The sequence below is a fragment of the Marmota monax genome, unplaced genomic scaffold (assembly GCF_021218885.2).
Source record: "Marmota monax isolate L192 unplaced genomic scaffold, Marmota_monax_Labrador192_F-V1.1 WCK01_AAM20220418_F8-fsc00111, whole genome shotgun sequence".
NCBI classification, from domain to species: domain Eukaryota; kingdom Metazoa; phylum Chordata; class Mammalia; order Rodentia; family Sciuridae; genus Marmota; species Marmota monax.
Genome location: NW_026695067.1, coordinates 1,389,549 through 1,412,984, shown reverse-complemented (window position 1 = coordinate 1,412,984; position 23,436 = coordinate 1,389,549). Strand labels below are relative to the sequence as shown.

Below are 23,436 nucleotides of genomic sequence, written 5' to 3'. Positions count from 1 at the left end.
GGATTGAACCTAGGTCCTCGAGCGTGCTAGGTGAGCGCTCCACCGCTGAGCCACAACTCCAGCCCACCTCCCCATGTCATTCTTATTATTTAAAAATGTTTTCATTTGGGTTCCCCTAGAAACAAATCCTGAGACAAGGATTTGGGTACGTTTCTTCCTTCCCTCCTTCCTTCCTTTGGTGCTGGGTATTGTGTTTGCTAAGCAAGGGCTCTATCACTGAGCTACACCCCTAGCCCTACACTATTCCACTGTTCTTGACCCCTTGGTTTCTTTGTGGCTTTTTAGATCAGCCTGTTACATTCTATGAAAAATTCTACTGGGATTTATGTAAGATTTGAATTTGATTTACAGATTAACTTGGTGAGAAATGATATGTTTATAATATTGAGCCCTCCTATTCATAATATGTATATATTTTCATTTAGTCAGTTCATTCTTGAAGTCTCTGAGTAATTTTTATATTTGTTTTAATTTTTTTTTTTTAGTTTTATATTCTATGCTTTATTTATTTATTTATTTAATTTTTTTTTTTAATTTTTTATTGTTGGCTGTTCAAAACATTACATAGTTCTTGATATATCATATTTCACAATTTGATTCAAGTGGGTTATGAGCTCCCATTTTTATCCCATATACAGATTGCAGAATCACATCAGTTACACATCCATTGATTTACATATTGCCATACTAGTGTCTGTTGTATTCTGCTGCCTTTCCTATCCTCTACTATCCCCCCTTATTTGTTTTAATTTATTTGGGCTACCATAATAAAATATCTGAGATTGGGTAATTTATAAATAGCAGAAAATGATTTTCTCAAACTTCTGAAGGCTGGGAATTCAAGATCAAGGTCCTAGCAGGTTTGGTGTCTGGTGAAGGCCCAGTCTCTGCTTCCAAGATGGCACTCTGAATGCTGCTTCCTCTTGAGGGCACGAATGTGTGCTCACAGGGTGGAAGAGTTGGAAGAACAGACTCACCTCTACACCAAGCACTTTTATAAGGTGCTAATCCCATCCATGAAGGCTCTGCCTTCATTACTTTATCATTTCCTAAATGCCTCACCTCTTAATATTGTCACAGTTACATTTCTTTTTTTCTATTTTGGTACCAGGGATTGAACCCAGGGGCGCTTTACCACTGAGCCACATCCCCAGCCCTTTTTTGTATTTTATTTGGAGACAGGGTCTTACAGAGTTGCTTAAAGCCTCGATAAATTGCTGAGGCAGGCTTTGAACCTCCTGCTTCAGCCTCCTGATCCACTGGGATTACAGGCATGTGCCACAATGCCCAGTGACAATTAAGATTCCATACATGAATATGGGGGACATATTCAGACCATAGTAATATTGAAAGGTCTATTTTATCTTTTGATAAATATACTCTCAGGTTTTTGTTGCTCTTATGAATTGAATATTTTTCTATTACATCTTCTAATTTGTCATTACTGATGTATAGGAATGCTAATCATTTTTAAGTTGATCTTGAATTCTGCAACCTTGCTCTCTTACTAGTCCTAGTCCTAACAATTTATTTCTGGGATGATTGATTTGATGGATTTACTACATAGACAATTGTATTGTCTGCAAATATGGGTAATTTTCCTTTCCAATTATTAAATTATATTACCTTTATTTCCTTCTATTATAGGTAAACATATAAATTGCTGATGTTGAGCAGTTTGTGACCTAAAGAAATGGCAATTTTCATTCATAGGACCTCCAGTGCAATGTTGAATAAAAGCAGTGATAGAGGGCATCCTTGCCTAAGTCCTGACTTTGATGGAAATTGCTTCTAAAGTTTTACCATTAAGTATGATAATAGTTACAGGTTTATTAGGTTAAGCGAGCTGATTTGCATTAATAAGTAATTTGTTAAGATAGTATATTACATTAATGAATTATCTGATGTTGACTCACACTTATATTCTTAGGATAAAACATATTCGCCATGATGTATTACTTTTGGTGTGTGAGCTGCTATATTCCTCTTGGTACTATTTTATTTAGAATATTAGAATCTACTGTTCATAATAGGTAATAATAGCTAGCATTTATTAGGTTTTATTTGTTCCGGGCCCCACTAAGGTGATTTCTATGAATTATTTTCATTTCATCCTAGAAGGTTTACTGTTATGGTTGTTTTTCCCCAAATATGAAGGTATTAAGGCACAGAGAATCAAGTTACCTTCTGAAGGTCACAGAGAAGATAAACAATGGCCCCAGGATACAAATCCAGATTGCCTGACCATGCATACCACTGCTTTATGCCATATCCTTGTATTAAATACGCATAAGACAGATTGTTCTATAATGCACTTTTGGCAGGGAGGTCGAGGAATTGAATCCAGGGGCACTCAATCATTGAGCCACATCCCCAGCCCTATTTTGTATTTTATTTAGAAACAGGGTCTCTGAGTTGCTTAGCACCTTGCCATTGCTGAGGCTGGCTTTGACCTTAAGATCTTCCTGACTAGCTTCCCAAACTGCTGGGATTACAGGTGTGTACCACAACGCCTGGCTATAATGCACTTTTATTGTGTGACTTATAGTAATATTTAATCTAAAACTAATTCACTGATTTCTTTATTCTATTGGCTATCTTTTTTGGCCTTCGATTTTTTTCATATATTTTTCAAATCTCAGTTTTTAGACTTATTTTTCTTTTTTCTTTTAAATCTCAAATTTATAGAAAAAATTGCAAGTGCCACACCACTTATTCTCCTACATCATTTGGAAGTACATTTACAACAGGATGTGCTATCACCTCTGATACTTCAGTGTGCATAACTTACAAACAAAGATATTCATACAAAGATAGCTAAAAGAATCTTCAATATCAGGAAATTACCAGTGATACATCTAATCCTCAGCTTCCATTCAGGTTTGGTAGTTGTGCAGTAGTGTTCTGTATAGCAAAAGGATCCCTTTCATTATCAAATGCTGTATTTAATTTGGATATCTTTTTGGTCTCCTTCAATCAAGAAAAGTTCCTCAGTCTTTCTGTAGTTTTTTTTTTAACCTTCACACTTTTGAAAATAACCATTTATTTTGTAGAACATCTCTTTATCTGGGTTTATCTGATTTATCCTCATGACTAGATTGAAGTCATACATCTTTGGCAGGAACTTCACAAAAGTGATTCTGTATCCTTCCTGTTGCATCCTTTCAGGTGGTTCCCAGTTTTTATTTGCCCCATTTCTGGTGATGTTAATTATACTCACTTGGTTAAGTGGGTATATTAGTTTCCTAATATTGCTGTAATAAGTTACCACAAATGTAGTGACTTAAAACAACTCGAATTTTTTCTCAAGCAGTCTGGAGATCCAAAGTCTAAAGTCAGTCTAGTCTAAATGACTTTAGAGCTAAAAATGGTCATATGGCAGGGCTGGTTCATTCTAGAGGTTCTGGGTGACAATCCATTCCTTGCCTCTTCTAGCTTCTAGAGGCTGCCTTGGGATTCCTTGGCTCATGGCCACTTCACTCCAGTGTCACCTTATATCTTCACCTCTCGTTCTTCCTCTCTGGTTCCCTCTTTCCTTCTTATAAAGACCCCTCTGACTAAATGCCCCCCAGATAATCCATGAAAATCTCTCCATCCACATAATCACATCTGCAAAACCCCTTTTGCTGTTTAAGGAAACATTCCCAAGTTCTGGGGTCAGGATGTCGACATCATTGCAGGGAGCATAATTCAGTCTACCACAATTAACTCTTTTTTTTCATGTTTTAAGCATTTTGCAGGGAGGTACATTGAAACTATAAGTATCCCATTTCTTATTAAACCTTTGGCTATTTATTTGCTTCGGTATGTATTCATAGCTTCTTATTTTATTCAATGAATTATAACTCATCACTGCTTATTTTAATGCTCAAGTTGTCTCAGATATGATCAATGGGTCCCCATTAAGGCAGTTTCTGTGTCCCTTTGACACACCTCTATTATTTTCTGAGCATGTTCCTTATTTTCTGGCACTAGAATAAGCTATGAATGGTTATTACATTTTCTCTTTCTCTCTCTCTCTCCCTCCCCTTCCACCTAACACCTAGTTTTGCAGTTTCCTCCAGGTTTTATGGCATTCTTAAACTCCTGTCCTGTGGTATGTTAGGGGATAATATATATCCTAGGAAATCAGGGCTACAGACAACCAATTAGCAGCAGGCTTCCCTCCTCCCAAGAACCTTTCAGGGATTAACATACACTCAAGCTCCCAAATTCTAGCCAATTCTAGCCAGTGTCTGTTAGTCCTCCTTTATCCCAAGGACCTGACACCACCACCTTTGGTTTCCAAAGCTTAGCTGGTCCCAGGCTTCAGCCTCTGAACACTCCACCTCTTTTCTGGTTTTGGTTCATGGAGATGATGATCTTATTTGCAGCCTAGTTATGTCTTTTTGATTTACTTTATATATCTCACCTATTATTGCTGCACTTTGGAGAAGAGAGGTTGCATTCAAACCTAAATTCTCCAAACTATCCTCAAGGGGAAGTCAGCTCCATTTCAATGCTGGGTTTTTTTTTTTGTTTGTTTGTTTGTTTGTTACTTTTTTTTACCATCATATGCCAACATGTCAGGTTACAACAAAAAGCCACTGGGGGAAACAATTTGAAAGCTAAACTGAGAGGCCTGAGAGAAGGTGACAAAGCTGCCTTTTTTACGTGATCTGTCCCTGAGACCCTACCCTTCCCATCTTGTTCCTCCAGTTGTTAAGATCTGCCTCTTGGGGCTCAGACGGGGAAGGAAGTGGGGGGCTGGAAGGAGGAAGAGTGCCATGGGCCACAGGAAGTGGCCACAGACCCTTTTGGATCTTGTACTGAGGCACGGCTCGGCCAGGTGAGAGGCAGGACTGCTCTTGCTTTGGCACCTAGCCTGGCTTGTTCCCCAAACCCTAAAGGAAGGCTACTGATTCCAAAACTTAGCTAGGGCCAGCTGGCCAATGGAGGGGTGTGTTTGTTCCCTTGAGCTGCCTCTAGTCGGCCAAGGTTGTAAGGTCCACGGGAGGAAGAGGCGGCTAGCCCACCCTAGCCCCATCCTCTCCCTTCAATTCTGCTTCCATCCCATCCCAAAGCTGGGTAGGGGAACCCTAAACAAGTGCACCCTCCCAAAGTTCCAGACCCTCAGTGTCAGAAAGTACCCAAGACAGCCACTGACGACCCACGGTGACCAGGTCTGGCCAGCCCGCCCAGCCCGGGCTCTCTCCTGCCCAGTCACGCCTCATCCACGCGTGGGCGGGGCTCATACTGCTGCCCACGCGGGGCGCGCGAGGCTGTCCTCTGGGTCTTAGTGCCCGCTCCTCTCGCGCGTCATACCTCTGGGACCAGAATCAGCTCTCACTCGCCTGCTAGCTGTGCCTGGGTGACCCCACAGTTGAGCGCTCCGCGGCTGCCACCACGGCCCCCGCCCGCCATGAGGAGCGCGCACCAGCTAGTCCTCTTCTCCCTGGTCGTCCTTTGCAGGCGCGGTGAGTTATTTGGGGGCAAAAAGGGAGAGGAGCCTGGGTCAGGCTAAGAGGGGCTGGAATGGCCACAGGGGAGGAAACGGAGGATGCCCTGAGAGTGGGTGGGGGTGGACTGGGGGAGTGGCCCGAGGGTGTCCCAGCCAAATGGGGGTGTGGGCGGGGCTGAGCCCGCTTGCAGAGGCAGTAGGGGCGGGCCTGGGTGGGTCTGCGAGGTTTGGGGTGGGGGCCACCTTTCCCTTTGCACCCGGGCCACTCTCCAGTGGCCAGTGTCTTTGGGCTAGGCATCCGAGCTCGGTAGTCCCGCCTCTATAGACAGCTCTGCTCAGCCCCAGCGCAAAGGGAAGCTGGGGGCAGCGACTCCCGGTCTGGACAGGGTCAAGGCCCCTTCCTTACTTAAGAGGTGACTTTCGTGAAGACTGAGCGCAACGAAGAAGCCTGCAACCCGGCGGCGCTGTAAAAACCCTGGATCAAGTCCACTGCTCAGTCTCCCCCCACACTTTTAGCGCTGGAGAAACAGCCAAGCGGGAAAAGGACTGGCCTTAATTGCACTTTGGGGGCGGATCTCCCAGAAAACACATTTTATGTCATCACCACCTCCGGTCCCCAACTCTGGCTTGGCTGAGGGCCAGGCTGGTGAAGTGGAGCCTTCACTCAGAGGCCTGCGATCTCATCTCTGACACTTGGAAAGGAGACCTAGTCCACCCTTCGACCCCTCTCCAGGCAGAGTTCAGACGTTTGAGGATTGTCTTCTCTGGGCCTCAGTTGTCCCACCAGAGTTCCAAGGACACTTTCAGCTCCTGTACTCTGTCCCAAACTTGTCCCTGGGCCCCAGTCAGCCCAGAAGCCTACGGCTACATCTTCCTCAGACAGAGAGACAGGGCACAGGAAGTGCTGAAGGCAGGAGTAGAGGGATCATGTAAAGTTCCTATGGGAAAGCGGAGCGCACAAGCAATGTGTGCATCGTGGCTTTGCCAACACTTGCTGGGTGACCCTGTGCCAATCTTTTCCCCCTCTTTGGGCCTCAATTTCCCTATCTATTCTATGGAGATGATATGTCCTATGTGGGGCAGTTGTAGTGTTTCTAAAGTGTGATTCTGGGAGACAGCCTGAATTGCCCAATATAGATTCTTGGGCCCCATCCCAGGCTCAAGAGATCAAAATCTTTGGAAACAACCTGGGAATCCGCTTTTGTACATCCAGGTGATTCATACATCCAGGTGATTCATGTGGTTGGAGAAGCACTGATAGTGTATGATAAGCTTCTTGTAAAAGATCAACTCTCAACTTTTAAAAAAAATCCACAGTTGCCTTTTGACAAACTCTTGTGTGCCCTTCCTCAGTTAGGGACACACACTCCAACTGATAATTCCTGCCTTGCAGATGCCTACTTGCCAGTAACATTTTGTTACCCTTACTTTCTGTAGTTGTATTCCAAAATAATAGTTATGTCACTCATTTTTAGATCAGATGTGCTTTTTCAGACTAGACACACATACAATTTAGAATTTCAGCTACAGCTGCCTCTTAGATTGTTAGGCCCTTTATTTGGGGGAGCTGTTTTTTCAAAGACAGCCTCCAGAGGCAAACCCCTGGGGAGGACCACTCCTCATCAGAATCATTGGGTGATGGCTGACCCCTAGTGGTGGCTTCTGTTTCACTCTGCAAGCAGGCAGTATGAGAAGTAACTCCAGTTGTGCCCAGGAGCTTTTACCTGTTCTGACCCACACCTGGGGGTGTGTGTGGGGTGAAAGTTCTGTTCCTTGTCTTTTTAACCCAGCAGGCCTTGCAAGCATTAGGCAGCAGATTGGAAAGACTAATTGTGATGTTCTGGTGCACCCCCCCTCTGCTTTTTAGGAACTGTGCATCCCAGCCCATAGGGCTGGTCATTATTACCCCTTCATGTGTGTGCAGGTGTGTGCACATACATGCATACAGACACACTCATAAATACAAACACAGGTGCAGGTATGGACACTACCCCCACCCCATAATCAAACAATACCAATTATGGCCTCTGACAGGGCAGTTTCCTTAGGGGGTGAAGTTAACAAGGGCACAAGCCAGGCATGGTTGTGCCTTCCTATAATCCCAGTGATTCAGGAGGCTGAGCCAGAATCAGCAACTTAGTGAGACCCTGAACAACTTAGTGAGACCCTATCTCTAAATAAAAAATAAAAAAGGATTGGGAAATGTAGCTTAATGGTAAAGCACCCCAAGTTAAAACCTCAGTTAAACAAACAAACAAACAAAACAAAACAAAACAAAAAAAAACACCCCACAAGCCAAGTCATAAAGTCACATGGTCAGGGGAGAGTCTTTGTTTGAAAGAGACTCCTAGACCTGACTCTGGTCTGACTTGCTGGGGGTCCTTGAATAAATCCCTTCCTTCTTTGATCTCAGTTTCCCCAATTGAAAAATACAAGATTGGGTAAATAGTCTAAGGTTCTTGGGACTTTTAACTATGGAGCCCATTGCTGGTCCTCAAGATGGGGAAGGGTCCCTCAGGTTAGTTGAATGCCTCAGAGGCAGGACAGGTCACAGGTGAGCAAGCTGAGCTCATCAGGCACGTTTATAGCTGAATCATGAACCCCCACAGCTACGCAGCAATCCTAGACTCTGAAGACTCCCAGGGAACCAGCTTCCTGGGGCTACAGAGATGCAGAATCCAGCCTCCCATAGTATTGCAACGTCGAAGCCTGGGAACTGCGGATTCTGACCACAGAGTTGCCTCAGACATGCCAGATGGTTCTGGGAAAGTCATTCCCTTTACTATGAAATGAGGGGTCAGCTGAAATAGGTGTACTAAAGAAGGACTCTGGGAGGGACCTACGTGTAGGCTGGAGATACAGAGTGCCTTTCCTGACCCAGTATTCCAGCAGCTGGCCTCTGGGAGAGGGGATCCCAGCTTTGAGAAGCAGTGTTAAGAATCTAGGCCAGGGCTGGGGTTGTGGCTCAGCGGTAGAGCACTTGCCTCACATGCACAAGGCCCTGGGTTCGATCCTCAGCACCACATAAAAATAAAATAAATAAGTGAAATAAAGGTATTGTGTCCAACTATAACTAAAAAATAAATATTTATAAAAAAAAAAAAAGAAAAAGAAAAAAAACTTAAAAAAAAAAAAGAATCTAGGCCAGGCATCTACAGGACCCCCATCAGGTGAACCCAGGGTAGTCTGGGGGAGGGACAGCAGGCAGCAGGTGCGCTGGGAGCATCTTTCACAAGGCACTAAATATTGCATCTGCTCCAGATAGGCAGCGAATTGGAAAGTGCATGGAGTAGGCAGGGTGGCAGCTGCTTCTCATGACCATGTGTCCAGCCCAGCACTCACCCAGGAGCCCACCTCAGACCTGCTTGACTGGGGTGATCCATGCTCTGGGACCCCTGGCCCTGTCCAAAGAGGAAGGGATTTGGTAAGACTTAGTGAATGGCTGGTAGGGGCGGGGAGGATGAAATCACACCCCTGGCCTGGTGAGCCAGGCGGCCCCTCGCCAGCATCGCCACCCCCATCCCTATTCCTTTATCCCCCACCCCCTACTCCGTCTGCTCTCCTGCCACAACACTGTTTCCTCTGGCCACTCTCATCTCTTTTCCTGCTCCTGGGTAATCCTGTTCACACGTCCTTGATCTTCTTCTGAGTCTGCCTCTTTCCAACTGCCCCCTCCACCATACCTGACACATCCTCCCTGAAGACAGCTAGTACAAGCTCAAGTCCTTGAACTCACATTCATTCCCAGATGCGTGAGGGAGATGAAACAAAGATTGAAATACCACTTGGCAAGAGATCTGAGGTGTGATCTGGGGGTAGACCTGGGGACTTGCTGGGGAGCAGGGTAATGGCTAGCTCTGACTCCCTGCAAGAGGCTACACTAACATTGAGAGCTGGATGTGGCTCTGAGCCAAGGCCTCTCCTTTCAGCTTGATGCCAGGAGCCACCTGCCAACTGGAACACTTCATTTGGTGTCTCAAAGGGACTTAGTGCTCTGTAGATCTAAGTCTGAATCCAGGCTATCCCTCTCCTTTTCTTCTTAGGGGAAACACTGCTGTGCACCCAGTTCTGTGTGCAAACCCATATTTGAGTCATAATGCTCCTCCCTTGTACTGTATGCTGAGAGCAGGAACCATATCTGTTTTGGGTATTTTTGCTTTGAGTTTGTGGTAAGGTGTGAAACCCAGGGCTTTACACATTCTAGGTGAGCACTCTATGACTGAACTACATCCCTAGTCCTTTTTATTTTATTTTGAGACAGGGTCTAACTAAGTCACCAAGGGTGGCCTCAAACTTGCAATTCTCCTGCCTTAGCCTCCCAAGTCTGTTTATAGGTTTTGTTTGCCATTATCCCCAGCACATAGCACAGTAGCACAGGACCTGGCACAGGCTAGACACCTAGATAGCTGGTGGGCTTGAGGCAATCCTGTCAGAAGAAATAATTATGCTCAAAAAACAAGGAGAGAGTCAGTGAAGACCACAAGGTGGGAAGCAAGCTGTAGGTATGGCCAGAGTATAGAGTGTCTAGCATCAAGGTGAACAGGCAAGAGGATATGAGGTTGAGAAAGATAAGTCAGTGCTAGGAGCAAAAGGCCTTGAATGCCAAGTTGAAATATTTGGGTCTTAACTCTGCCTTCAATTATGAGAGGTTGTGGGTAAGGAAGAACCCTGAGCCAGTGTGCAATCTGAAGATCACCCTGGCACTACAGGACACATGGATGGCAGAGGCAGGTGGGACCAGCAAGGAGGCTACTGGAAGAGTTCAGAGCAGGGGAGGTAAGCTAGGGCCTTGGCTGTTGGAGTGTGTGGGAGATGGAAGGACAGACTGGGGGTCTTGGAAAGTAGACTAGACTGGCCTAGATGGCCACTTGAATAAACCAAGGGAGGAGAGGATGTCCAGGTTTGAGACTGGATGTATGGTGCATGGGATGCCATTCATTGCTAGAGGAAACAGAAGGACAAAGTGGTATGGCATGGGAGGAGAGAGGTGAGCTCTGGCTTGACTGTTTAGTTTGATGTCCCCAAGAAGAGGCAGGCCTGCCGTGCTCTTATTGCCATCAGTGGGCACCAAGGGCACCCTACTCTCCAGGCTCACAGCTCTACCCTTCACTGCCCTAACTGAAGTGGGGGTTGACTGGACGAGGGCTCGGTGGGTCTGACTCTGCCATTTCCCAGGGGACTGTCGTATGGCCAATGCTGAGGAGAAGCTGATGGATGACCTTCTGAACAAAACCCGCTACAACAACCTGATCCGGCCAGCCACCAGTTCCTCGCAGCTCATCTCCATCCAGCTGCAGCTCTCCCTGGCCCAGCTCATCAGCGTGGTAGGTGCAGAGGCAGCTGGGGCTCAAGTCTCAGGAGAAAGCGCAGGGTGGGTTTTCAGAGGCCCCTGCCAGGTCTCAGGGAAAGGAATGGCCATTCAGTGCACAGAGCTGGGAGTCAAGGGACTAGAGTTTGGTTTCTGGCATTGCTCAGATTTCTGGGCAAGGTTCCAGATTTTCATCATTTTTCTTTCTGTTTTTTCAAAAGTGTAATTAATATATATTTGACTCAGTGATTGTACAAATTTATGAAGTACAGTGTAACATTTTAATACATGTGTACAATGTGTAATGATCAGATCAAGGTAATGGACTTATCATCTCAGACATATATCATTCCTTTGTGTTGGGAACACTCAAATTCTTCTTTATTAATTATTTTGAAATATTCAGGGCTGGGGATGTAGCTCAGTGGTATAGCACTTGCCTAGTACACACAAGACCCTGGTTCAATGCTCAGATTCCAAAGAGAGGGGGTGGGGAGAGAAAGAGAGAGACAGGCAGACAGAATAAGGAAAAGAACAAACAAATATTCAATTAATTGTTGTCAACCATATTTGTCCTGCTGTGCTACAGAATGTAAGAAGTTATTCTGCCTATCCAACAGTATCCATTCCTTCTCCTTCTTACCACCTCTCTCCAACACCATTGGCCACCACAAACCTAGCCTCTCAAAACTATAGGGCCCGAAAAGGCTTGGGCCAAATGAACATCTGGCCCCATCCCCTAGGAGGTAGCACAGTCAGGAGATGGGGAGGACTGGGCAGGATGGAACTCTTGACTCCCTGTTCCTCTCCGTGTCCCACAGCCAGGTCTGAGTGTTATTGTCCAGCCAACTCCTTTTTGCTTAATAGGGTGAGCCCCAGGCGCTGCTGTGCAGCTGCTGCTCTGGTGAGGGCAAGCAGGCAGGCCGCCCTGATCAAGCTTCCAGGCTCATGCTGCCCCTGCCAGATCTGCTCTGCAGGCCCTGTAGAGTGATAGAGGCTACCAGTAAGGGGAGGGGACACAGCCTCCAGCTCCTGCCCCTCCAGGTACCACTGTGAGCTGTTGTATTCCCAAAGGCTTGTACATAAAGGAAATATTTATGGGGTTTCTTTGGGGGGGGGGTCTTTCTTTTTCCAGGATTTATTCTTTTTTCTTTTCTTTCTTTTCTTTTTTCTTTTTTTTTTTTTTTGAGGAGGGAGGCACAACTAGTTTAAAGACAGAAAGTTCTAGGGAAAGGTGAGGAGTTTGTGCTAAGTAAGACAGGTCCAAGTAGCTCTTTGCAGGGTAGACTAGGGTCCTGAACCAATGTCCTCGGGCACATTCAGGGGAAGTGAAGGGGAGTGAGAGGCAGGACTAAAGCACAAGAAAACTTTCTTGATGATAGAAATGAGGTGGATTACATGGGTAATGCATTTGTTAAAACTGATCAAACAGTGCATTTAAGATCAGCATATTTCACTGTGTGTGAATTATATCTCAACTCAAAAAAGTGTTTTTTAAGACAGATGAAGGTTTTTGACTTTCAGTGATGGCAGAATTGCTTGTTGCAGATTAGCCTTTCTAGAAGAACAATTAGAAAAGACAGAGAAAAATAAATGCCAAAGGAAGAAATATACATGTGTTTGAGTGTCCAGGTTCCAGGAGGTGAACCTGATAGTCTGTGATGCTTTACCTTACCTTTGATGGTTGGTAAGCAGTGTAAGGCTAAGAGGCTAAGAAAATGAGCCCAAGGTATAGCTCAGTGGTAGATATGCTCAAAGAAAATTATGAAGATGGAGAATTTCTCCAGGGAACTGGTTATTATAAAAAGGGGGGAAAAAGGTAAATTCTAAAGCCAAAAACATACAAAGACTATAATTTAAAACTCATTGGAAAAAAATCATTGGGTGGGTTTCATAGCAGGTTGGTCATAGCAGAAGAGAAAATTAGTGAACTGGAAGACAGCTCAATAGAAAGCATCAATACAAACCAAGGAGAAGAATGAATGAAAATACAAAGTAGGAGATAGATAGTTATACTATTTAAACAAGGCTAATGTATATTTGGAGTCCCAGAAGAAATGGAGATAAATAATAAGACAGAAGCAATAATTGAAGTGATATTGGCTGAGAATTTTCCAAAACTGAACAAGGATATGAAGTTACAGATTCAAGAGGCTCTATGAGACCCCATGAGAGACAACAAAACAAAACGAAACCCATACCCAAATACATCATATTCAAATTCCTGACAACCAAAGACAGAAAATCTTAAGAGCATCCAGGAAAAGAAAGAAGAAAACAAAGCAAAAAGATAAGAATAACAATAAAATTAACTGCTGAATATGGAAGTCAGAACATTGGATGGCATTTTGAAAGCGTTACAGCCAGGGAAAAACCTGCAAACCCTAGAATTAGATAAGGATTTTGAAGGACTCTTTCAAAAATTAAGGTGAAATGATGACATTTTCAGACTAAAAATAAAAAATAGATAATTTAACATCAGAAGATTTAATATTAAAGGAAATGCTAAAGGTTGTTCTTTTGCTACTAGGAAAATGATCCCAGATTGAGCAAGAATGAATGAAGCACAACAAAAAGGGTAACTGGATGGGTGAATTTAAGTTGACATTGATGCTATAATACAATAAAAACATCTTGCAATGTTTTAATTTACATAGAATTCAATATATGAGAAGAGTAGCCCAAAAGTCTGGAGTGAGTAGATGGAGTTGAAAGGTTTTAAAGTCCTTGCCTTTTTCTGGAAGTGGTAAAAGTACTAATTTATATTAGATTATAACATCAAATATGTATAGTATAATCTCTAGGGTAACTACTAAGGAAAGGGTCACATGAAGGTAGGGGGAAATGGAATAATAAAAGATTCCAAAACAAGTCAACAGAAAGAGTAAACACAAAACAAATAGATGATAGGTTTAAACTCAAATACAGATGCTCCTCAACCTGAGATGGAGTTATGTACCAATAAACCCACTGTAAGTAACAATTATTGTAAGTCAAAAGGTGTTTACTACCCTGATAAACTATTGTAAAGTTAAAAAAAAGAAATCACAAGTTGAACCATCAAAAGTTGGGGGCCAGGCTGGAGTTGTAGCTCAGTGGTAGAGTGCTTATTTAGCATTTGTGAGGCATTGGGTTCAAACCTCAGTACCACATCAGTCAATCAATCAATCAATCAATAAAGGTATTGTGTTCATTTACAACTAAAAATATATTTTTTAAATTGGGCTGGAAAAAAAATTGGGCCAGATTGTGGTTCAGTGGTAGAGTGCTTGCCTAGCACGTGCAAGGCCCTGGGTTCAGTCCTCAGCACACATAAAAATAAAGAAAGAAAGAAAGAAAGATATTGTGTCCAATTATAACTAAAAGATAAATATTTTTAAAAATTGGGGGGCCATCTCTATATCAGTAACTATATTAAATATAAATGGCCTAAATATTCTAATCAAAATGAGACAGGGGGCATGTATCCATCCCTTTTTTCCCTGCTCCTAATAACCAAGAATGTGGATGTTGTGTTTGGTATTCCAACATCTTGAACCATGCAGATGGGGGTCACACTCTTGGTGTAATAGAAAAGAAAGGTGGAAGGAACCTGAGTATCTGAGGATTTTGTAGAGCAGAACCACCATTTATGTCCAAAATGTTGCATGAGAAGGACATAAACTTCTACTTTATTTAAGCCTATGTTTCTCTGGTTCTCTGTTCCTGGCAGTTTAGCTTTGTCATATTAATAGGCTTACCCAGTTAAGGGTTTAGGGCAGGTTCCTTGAAGAAACAATCACCAAGCTGAAATCAGGACATGGAAGTTAACTTGATGAAGAGAAGGCAGGAAAATGGTGCAAACTGAGAGCACAAGACACATTCAGAGAACTAAGGAAGCCCAGCAGGGCTGGAGAACAGACTAAAGAAACACAGGAAGGTGAATGAGGCTGGGGAAGTTGAAAAAATCCTGTAAACCCTATAGAGGGATTAGATTTTTATTCTGTATGTAAGGGAAGCCACAGAAGTGATTGAGTGGAAAATGGCAGGAAGTTCGGAAATTTTCATTCTGGCTGTAAAGGAAAATATAGATGAGTGAGTGTGTGCAGTGATGGTGTACAAAGTAGTCACAGACCAGCTAGGAGGGTCTTGCAGTGGTCCAGGTAAGAGATGAATAAGGGTGGCCTGGATTATGATGGTAGGATTCATATACTCATTCAGAAAATACTTATCAGGTAGGTGACACGTACCAGTTGCTCTTCTGGTTGTTGTCTTTCCTCAAGGTTTTTGAATTCTAGTGGGAGGTGGTGGCAATACACAAAAAGATAATGTTCCCTGGTTATAAGTTCTTTGAAGAAAAACAAGGTAAGATAAGGGGAGAGGGACATGGGTGCTATTTTATGTGGGAAGGTTGGGGAGGACTTCTCTGATCATTTGACATTTCCAATATCTAAAGAAAGTGAGGAAGTCACTGCATAGATTTTCAGGAAAAAGGAACAGAGTATATAAAGGCAGGAGCAAAGAGACAAGCATAGCTGAAGTGGAGTGAGCAGCTGGGACCATATTGAGATACAAGGTTATGAATGGGACTGAGTCAGAGGCAGATTATTAGGACCTGGTACACACACACCTTTGGCTTTTATTTTAGATGAGCTGGGGAAGCAGGAGGGTTTGATCAGATCACATAGTCTAAGAAATTGATATTCTAATGGGACCAACCTGCAGAGAAAAGACTAAAGACAGGCCAGAGCAGATCCAGAAGACCTATTAGGAAGTGACTGCATTAGTCCAAATGATTGATGATGGTAGCAGTAGAGATGGAAAGAAGCAGATAAATTTGAGATGCATGTAGGAGATGTAATCAACAGGACTTATGGATGGATCAAAGAAGAGGGTGTCAGAGAACAACTTCCAAGTTTCTGGTTTATGGAATGAATGACTGGAGGTGCCATTCTCTAATAACTCCAAAAGGGAACAAGGCTTGGGAAAAGATAATGAGCTTTACCCCTGATGTTCTGGGTATGAAATAACTCTGAGCCATTTATGAGATGTTGGGACAGCAGTTGGTCACATAGGCCTGGAGCTCAGAGCCTTTTATGAAATACAGCGTGACCCATTAGTGAGGGCTCCTCCTTCATGGTCAACTGATGGCCCCATTTCCTTCCCCAGAATGAGCGAGAACAGATCATGACCACCAACGTCTGGCTGAAACAGGTAAGTGCCCTGCAAGGTCCCCAGCCCAGGAGGTGTTTCCCCTAGGGCTACCTTTTTGTGGTGATGGATATACAAGTGATGGAGACTTGCCTGTCTGCTCAGGAGTGGACTGACTACCGCCTGGCCTGGAACAGCTCCCGCTACGAGGGTGTGAATATCCTGAGGATCCCTGCAAAGCGCGTCTGGTTGCCTGACATTGTGCTATACAACAAGTGAGTGACAGAGGGTGGGCTAAGATCCCGTGAGGGTTGGGCCAGGGCAGCAGGCCCATCCTTGAGGGGTTATCCAAGTCTGAGTTCAACCCTAGATTTCATCTGTACTTCAGCCATACCTCTAGGCCACCAGACTGGAAGAAAAATAGAGATGATTAGAGCCAGAGCCCTCAGCTAAGAAGGAAGTTGGAGACCCAGAGAGGGCAAGATCCAGACAAGGCAAGGGCCTTGTCTGAGTCACTCTGCACAGCTGGGACCAGGACAGCATCCTGACCCCTAGTCCCATACTCTACTTGTCTCTATTCTGACTTTTTGAGCCTCAGTTGCTTTATCAGCATTGAGTTTTGGTGGCACCAAATTAGTGTGTAAATATCTTAGGTTGGCCAGGTACAGTGGCATGCACCAGTAGTCCCAGTTTCTCATGAGGCTGAGGCAAGAGAATCACTTGAGCCCAGGAGTTTAAGGCCGGAGACTGTATCAAGGGACAGACAAACCTGAGTTCAAATCTCAGCTATATTGTTTACTAGCTTTCTGACCTTAAAGAAGTCACTTCTCTGAGACTTGGTTTTCCCATGTATAAAGTGGGGTAACAAAAAAGCCCACCTCAATGGACTATTGAGAGGCTTAAATGAGCTGTTCCGAGTGAAGCTTTCAGACTCTATCGTGGTGGGGCTCTCTTGGTGCCCCAGATGTCAAGAAAAGCAGGCCCCATTTACTGAGACAGGGTGATTAGTGGGAATAATCCCCAAGAGCTCCTCCAGGAGCCCAGAGAACAGGCTGGCCTTTTCTGCGGGTTTCATGATGTTCTCCTCCACACCCTATCCTCGCCCCAGTGCTGATGGGACCTATGAGGTGTCTGTCTACACCAACGTGGTGGTCCGCTCCAATGGCAGCATTCTGTGGCTGCCCCCTGCCATCTACAAGAGTGCCTGCAAGATCGAGGTGAAGCATTTTCCCTTCGACCAGCAGAACTGCACCCTCAAGTTTCGCTCGTGGACCTACGACCACACGGAAATCGACATGGTCCTTAAGTCACCCACAGCCAGTTTAGATGACTTTACTCCCAGTGGTGAGTGGGACATAGTAGCCCTCCCAGGGCGAAGGACAGTGAACCCACAGGACCCCAGCTATGTGGACGTGACCTATGACTTCATCATCAAGCGAAAGCCGCTTTTCTACACCATCAACCTCATCATCCCCTGCGTGCTTATCACGTCACTGGCCATCCTGGTCTTCTACCTGCCGTCTGACTGTGGGGAGAAGATGACGCTGTGCATCTCTGTACTCCTGGCGCTCACCTTCTTCCTGCTGCTCATCTCCAAGATTGTGCCTCCCACCTCCCTTGATGTGCCACTCATCGGCAAGTACCTCATGTTCACCATGGTGCTGGTCACCTTCTCCATTGTCACTACCGTGTGTGTGCTCAATGTGCACCACCGCTCACCCAGCACCCACACCATGGCGCCCTGGGTTAAGCGCTGTTTCCTGCACAAGCTGCCTACCTTCCTCTTCATGAAGAGACTTGGCCTTGACAGCAGCCCGGCCAAGGCCCCCCTGCCCACCCAGTTGTACCTGACTAAGACTGAGGCCACTGCCACCTCTGCTGTGGGCCCTGCCAGTCCCTCTAACCTCTACGGGAACTCCATGTACTTTATGAACCCTGCCCCTGCGGCGCCCAAGTCTCCAGCTGGCTCCCACTCAGCAGGCATCCCCAGAGATTTCAGGCAGAGGTCCTCTGGGAGGTTCCGGCAGGATGTGCAGGAGGCTTTGGAGGGTGTCAGCTTCATTGCCCAGCACATGAAGAGTGACGATGAAGACCAGAGTGTAAGTCCCTAACCCTGCCCACATGTCCAGTAGAAGGGGCTCAGATAACAATGTCTGTTCCCTGCCATTTTTTTGCAGTTAATTCGTATGAGATAAGGACTCTCAAATTCCTCGGAATCCACATCTGAAATGGGTTTTATTATAGCTGCGTGCACAGGGAAGAAGACAGAAGGAGCAATGATCTTTCTGTGTTTGTTTTTGGGTTCCTCAAAAGCAGATCCTGAGATGGGTTTGAGCGCAGGTAGTTTATTTGACAGGTGACCCCAGAGAGCACAGTGAGGAAGCAGGAGAAGGAGGAAACCACTGTAGGATACTAATGAGCAGCATCCTGCTGTGGGTGCCCACAGTCCTGACTGAGACCCTCTCAGGAACTAGCCTCAGAATGATGCCCTAGAGGGAGGCTCCCATCCCCTGTGGGTTGTCAGTGACTCCAGGACAATAGCTTCCCTGCTCTTCCCAGTTACATCAGCTTGCTAGAGCAAGCACCTCTGGTGCAGGAGAAGGCCCTAGACAGAGAAAGGAGGAGATGCAGGCACCTGAAGTGAGCTGGGAATGACTCTGCAGCCATTAGGGAGCACAAGTGGGCTGGGGTACCAGGGGCATCTGTTCTTGTCTGCAGACTTGTGAAGATTCCATACTAGCACTGTATCTTCCAGGAGTATGGAAACATCAATTAAAAGCTGCTACCAGCCTAATAAATGATGAAGTAGGGTGGCTAGAATTATAGACTTTCTGAAATGAGGGTGAGTTCACTTTCACAGAACACAGAGCTTGGGTGTCTCCAGTGACTCCTTTGAACAAGTAACACATCTAAGGGGGATTTGATAATAACTGAATACAGGAGGAGACAGTAATGGTTAGAAATGTTCACATGCACCAGGCAGAACAAGTTCCGTACTCATGTGAATGTTCTCATTTCAACACAGATGAGATTCTTTGTGCGGGTTTTTATGTGATGTCTCCCTCTTTGCAGCTGCGCTGGTAAAAGAGGGCATCTCCTTGTACTTGTCTTTCTGCAATCCCTTTTCAGTAGCTGCATTCTCAAGGGAGAGCACTGGTATTCCATTAGTTAGCACAGACTGACAAGTGCAGGCCCCGAAAAGCTCCAGAATCACACTGTGCAAAGGAAAGAAGAGAACTGCTAACAAATGGAACATATATAGGGCATGAGATATTCTTATGCACCCCAGCTACTCAGAGTGCAGCCCTTGAACCAGCAGCAGCAACATGCTGAGAAATGCAGACTCTCCCAGGCCTCCCTCCCTGAATCTGCATTTTCACCAGATCCCAGGAATTTTCTAGGCATATTTCAATTTGAGAAGCACAGCTCTACAGGATTTTGCCTTCTAAAAATTTAAAATCATTCGGGGGTGGGGGGGGGTGGGGGGGGTGGGCTAGAGCACTCACCTCTCACATGTGAGACCCTGGATTCCATCCTCAACACCACATAAAAATAAATAAACAAAAATAAAGATATTGTGCCCATGTATAACTAAACAAAAATATGTTTTAAAAAAAATCATTCAGGAGTTCACCATCACCTAATGCATTGCCTCCCAAACCTTAATTGCCGCCTGGGGCCCTGCTGGCTAAATGAGAACCACCTGGGCAGTTTTTCAGACCACAGAGTTGAAGCAACTCATTCTGACTGAGCCATGGTCCCTGGGAGAAGAATCCAGGAGCCTGCAGTTTTAACCAGATCCCTGGTGGTTCTAGTACACATCGGAGGTTGAGGAGCCCTGGCCTCCTGCACAGCTGGCTGAACTGACATCCATTCTCCACTCTCCCTTCTAAAGGCCTCTCACACCATTGGCACTCACAGGCCTCCTGCTGTTTCTAGCCCCCGTTAATTTCAAGCCCCTAGAGGGAGGAGCCAGGCAGGACCCACTGCTGACACAATCACCAGTGTTCATTAAGCTCCATACATACATCAGGAGCTTTGCCAGAAGCCGACATAAATTACTTCCACCCCTCCCAAGAATCCCCAAAGTGGCTTTTACTAGAACCCCCAGTTTACAATGGGGCTAGTGAGGCTCAGGGACATTCTTAACTTGTCCTGGGTCACACAGCTGGCACAGAGCAGAGCTGGGATCAATACCCAGATCTCTCTGCCATGCCCCTCCCAGTGCCTTGCCCTGCACTGAACACATGGTGGACTTGTTGCTTGACTGACTTTCTCTTGTGCAAGGGGGGCAGGGTCTGTGTTCCAGGACATGCCCGTCCCTGAGTTAGCCCGGGCAGAGTGTCTCATCTTCAACATTTTCTCCCTCCCTGGTGATTAACTGGTCACTATAAATAGCACAAAAAATATAAAAAGGGGGGGGGGGAATCACACACACACACAAAAGCTGTTTGAAATTAGGGTTATCCAAAAGAAACCCAAGAATGCCAAGAAGCACGCCGTTGGAGAGCTGTGCTGTGCCTGTTGCGTCTTAGAGACAGGTGCCAGTGTGTTTGGTTGAGGGTGTGGGGGCTGCTTTGGCACAGGATTATCCTAGTGGTAGACACACACCATTGATGGGGCCCTAACAAATTGGGTCACTGATGTCAGCTTGCCCGCTGCTGCCTGCCTGTATTTCCAGCTCCAGAGCCTCTGCTGAGCTCTTCCAGGGCAGGGGATGGGGGAGGGACAACAGGATGTCGGGCATCTCCCCCTGTGCCAAGGAAGCAGGCACATCTGTGGGGCACCTCTGGAGGCCAGCCAGGTTTCTATCAATATCACACCTCATAGGTGGGTCTGAGATGATTAGAGACAGGGAAAGCAAGAAAGCAAGTCAGAGTGAGCCCAAGAGAGCTAGCCAGATGATGAGGCAGGAGGAGGCTGAGTCTTAATTAGAGGAAATAGCAGACACTTCTGTGAACGGAATTGAACGAATTAACCAGCAGGATTTCCAGGTGTTCTGTAAGCGCCCACTGCCCTGCCCCCACTAAAGTAGGTGGGCCCCAAATCTTCTTTATGCAGAGCTGGCTCAGGCAGATTATTTGGGGTGAAAATGAGAGAAAGGAGTTTCATGATCCTCAGGCCTCATCCCCCTTTATTTATAACCAGATTTGGTCTTCAAATTACAATGTGTGATACAGCTTTCCCCCAAAACCTACCCATGGATTCAACCATGGATCAAAAACATTCCAAAAAAAATTGTATTTTTACGGACTTAATTTTCTTGTCACCATTTCCTAAAAAAAATACAATTATTTGCAAAGCATTTATAGTATATTAGGTACCGTAAGCAATCTAGAGATGACAGTCTGCAAGTCTGCAGGAGGATGTGTATAGGCTATGTGCAAAATCTATGCTGTTTCACATAAAGGGCTCAAGCATCCTCTGATTTGGGTGTCCACAGGGGGATCTTATAACCAATCCCCTGAGGATACTGAGGAATGACAGTATTAATGACCCCTTACATTCCTAACTTTCCTGTCCTGTCCAAGTTCCTGGTGGGTCTGCAATGCTTAGTGGGTAGGTCAGGTTGGGTTGGAGGACGCCGAGAGTGACAGAGTTGCTCAATTGAGGCCAGCCTGGGACTCAGGACTTGCCATACCATTATGTGGTTCCAAGCCCACATTGTGACCATTGGGGTCTCTGACCAGATGGTGAGGACCTGACTTAGAGGAAGGAGGGACCTCAGTTTTTCTGCACCTGTAACCAGCCCTTCTATCTATCTGCAGGTCATTGAGGACTGGAAATATGTGGCCATGGTGGTCGACCGGCTATTCCTGTGGGTATTCGTGTTTGTATGCATCCTGGGCACTGTGGGGCTCTTCCTCCCTCCCCTCTTCCTGACCCACCCACCTTCTGAGGTGCCCTAGACTGCCCATCATGTCCAAGAGCACCCTGGGCTGTGGGGTGAGATGATGTGAGCAGCCAGGTGGACAGTTCACTGCTTCCTTCTGGGTCACAGCTGTTGAGGCCCTAAATAAACATCTGACCATCAGCTAACAATCCATCAAAGCAGCCACAGCTGCCAGAGGGCAAGGATGGGGTCCTGCGCTGTCCATTCTGAATGCCTCCGAGGAAGCCCAACAGGAGGGGGCTTCAGACAGTTTAATTCCAGCCTATCTTCCTTCCATGCACCAGGCATACTAACAGCACCTACTATGTGCCAGGCATCTTGCCCACATCCCAGCCTATCTCTCCACCCCCAGCTGTCTCCATCCTCTCTTGTCCTCCAGGCTCACTAGCCTTCTTTCAGTCTTCCACATGCTTCTAGATCCTTCCCAACTCAGAGCCTTTGCATCTACTGAACCTTCTTCCCCACCCCTGTGCTTCCCAAGCTCTTCCCATGGTGTCATCAATCAGGGCTCTGCTACCATGGTCCTCTGCTCCAATATCATCTAAAGACTGTTCCCATTTCAAAGTAGCCTCCCCAGTGACCACATTACCCTATCACCATCCTCGAGCCCCCCTCAGTATGTGCAGTTATTTGGCAGCATGTTTATGGTCCACATCTCACCACCAGTGTGGGCTCCATGAGAGCAGGGTTTGCTCCTTCAGGTTTGCTCCAGGTCTGAGACTGAGCTTGGCACACAGCAGGTGTGAAATAAATGTTTGTTGAATGAATGAATGGCTCCTGCTCCTCCTTCAAGCAGCTGTCCTTGGTCCCCATCCCTGAAAGGAATGGCCCTCTTGCTCATGGCTCTCTGGCCACTTTCCACTTTCATATCATGGCTGGTTTGGGTCTGTATCCCTCACATGCTGATGGATCCCCCTCCCACCGCCCGGCATACTGTCTTTCCCACAGTGCCTGGCAAGTTGTAGACACTCAGAATATTTGTGCAATGGAGAACACTTAAAAATTCCATTTTTTAAATTACTATACAATAAAATGACATTTTAAATATATAATCTATGAATTATGGGCTGGAGTTGTGGCTCAGTGGTAGAGTGCTTGCTAGCATGCATGAGGCACTGGGTTTGATCCTCAGCACTGCATAAAAATGAAATAAAGATATAGTGTCCACCTACAACTAAAAAATAAGTATTTTTAAAAAAATTCTACAAATTATAACAGGTATAGATCTGTGTAACCACCACTACTATCAGGACACAGGAAAGATCTGTCACCCAAAAGAACTTCCCCTACCATTTCCTTATAGCCTCGTGGATGGCTCCAAACCTCACTTCCAACCCCAGGGAACCACCTACCTTCTTTCTATAACTATTGTTCAGTGTCTTTGAGAATGCTGTTTAACTGGAATCATACAGTATGTAGCCTCTGGAGATTGTTTTCTTTGGTTAGCATAATACCTTTGAGATTCATTCAGGTTGCTGAGTGTATATGCCAAGCAGTACTTTATCCTATGGATGTTGAAGCACATTGAAGCTGTTTCCAATTTGGGGCAATTATGAATAGAGCTGTCACATACATCACATGTAGGATGGGTGTGAGCAAAAGTTTTCATTTCTCCAGATAAAAACTCAGCAGTGTGATTGCTGGATTATGTGTTTCAACATTAAA

At 45.5% G+C, this 23,436-nt stretch overlaps 1 protein-coding gene across 1 annotated transcript; it reads left to right on the top strand.

Moving 5' to 3' along the window:
* The first annotated feature begins 5,325 nt into the window (after window positions 1-5,325).
* Chrnb4 (cholinergic receptor nicotinic beta 4 subunit) lies at window positions 5,326-22,496 on the top strand. Its single transcript, XM_046427866.2, has 6 exons — window positions 5,326-5,456; window positions 10,616-10,764; window positions 15,897-15,941; window positions 16,044-16,153; window positions 16,987-17,977; window positions 21,647-22,496. Exons 1-6 carry the CDS (start codon window positions 5,402-5,404, stop codon window positions 21,785-21,787), a joined length of 1,491 nt encoding a protein of 496 aa, XP_046283822.1. The 5' UTR covers window positions 5,326-5,401; the 3' UTR covers window positions 21,788-22,496.
* The last annotated feature ends 940 nt before the right edge of the window (window positions 22,497-23,436 follow it).

Coding starts and splice junctions, on each gene's coding strand:
- Chrnb4 (XM_046427866.2), top strand. CDS start 5,402: ATGAGGAGCGCGCACCAGCTAGTCCTCTTCTCCCTGGTCGTCCTTTGC. Junction 5,457..10,615: donor GGTCGTCCTTTGCAGGCGCG/GTGAGTTATTTG, acceptor GCCATTTCCCAG/GGGACTGTCGTATGGCCAAT. Junction 17,978..21,646: donor GTGACGATGAAGACCAGAGT/GTAAGTCCCTAA, acceptor ATCTATCTGCAG/GTCATTGAGGACTGGAAATA.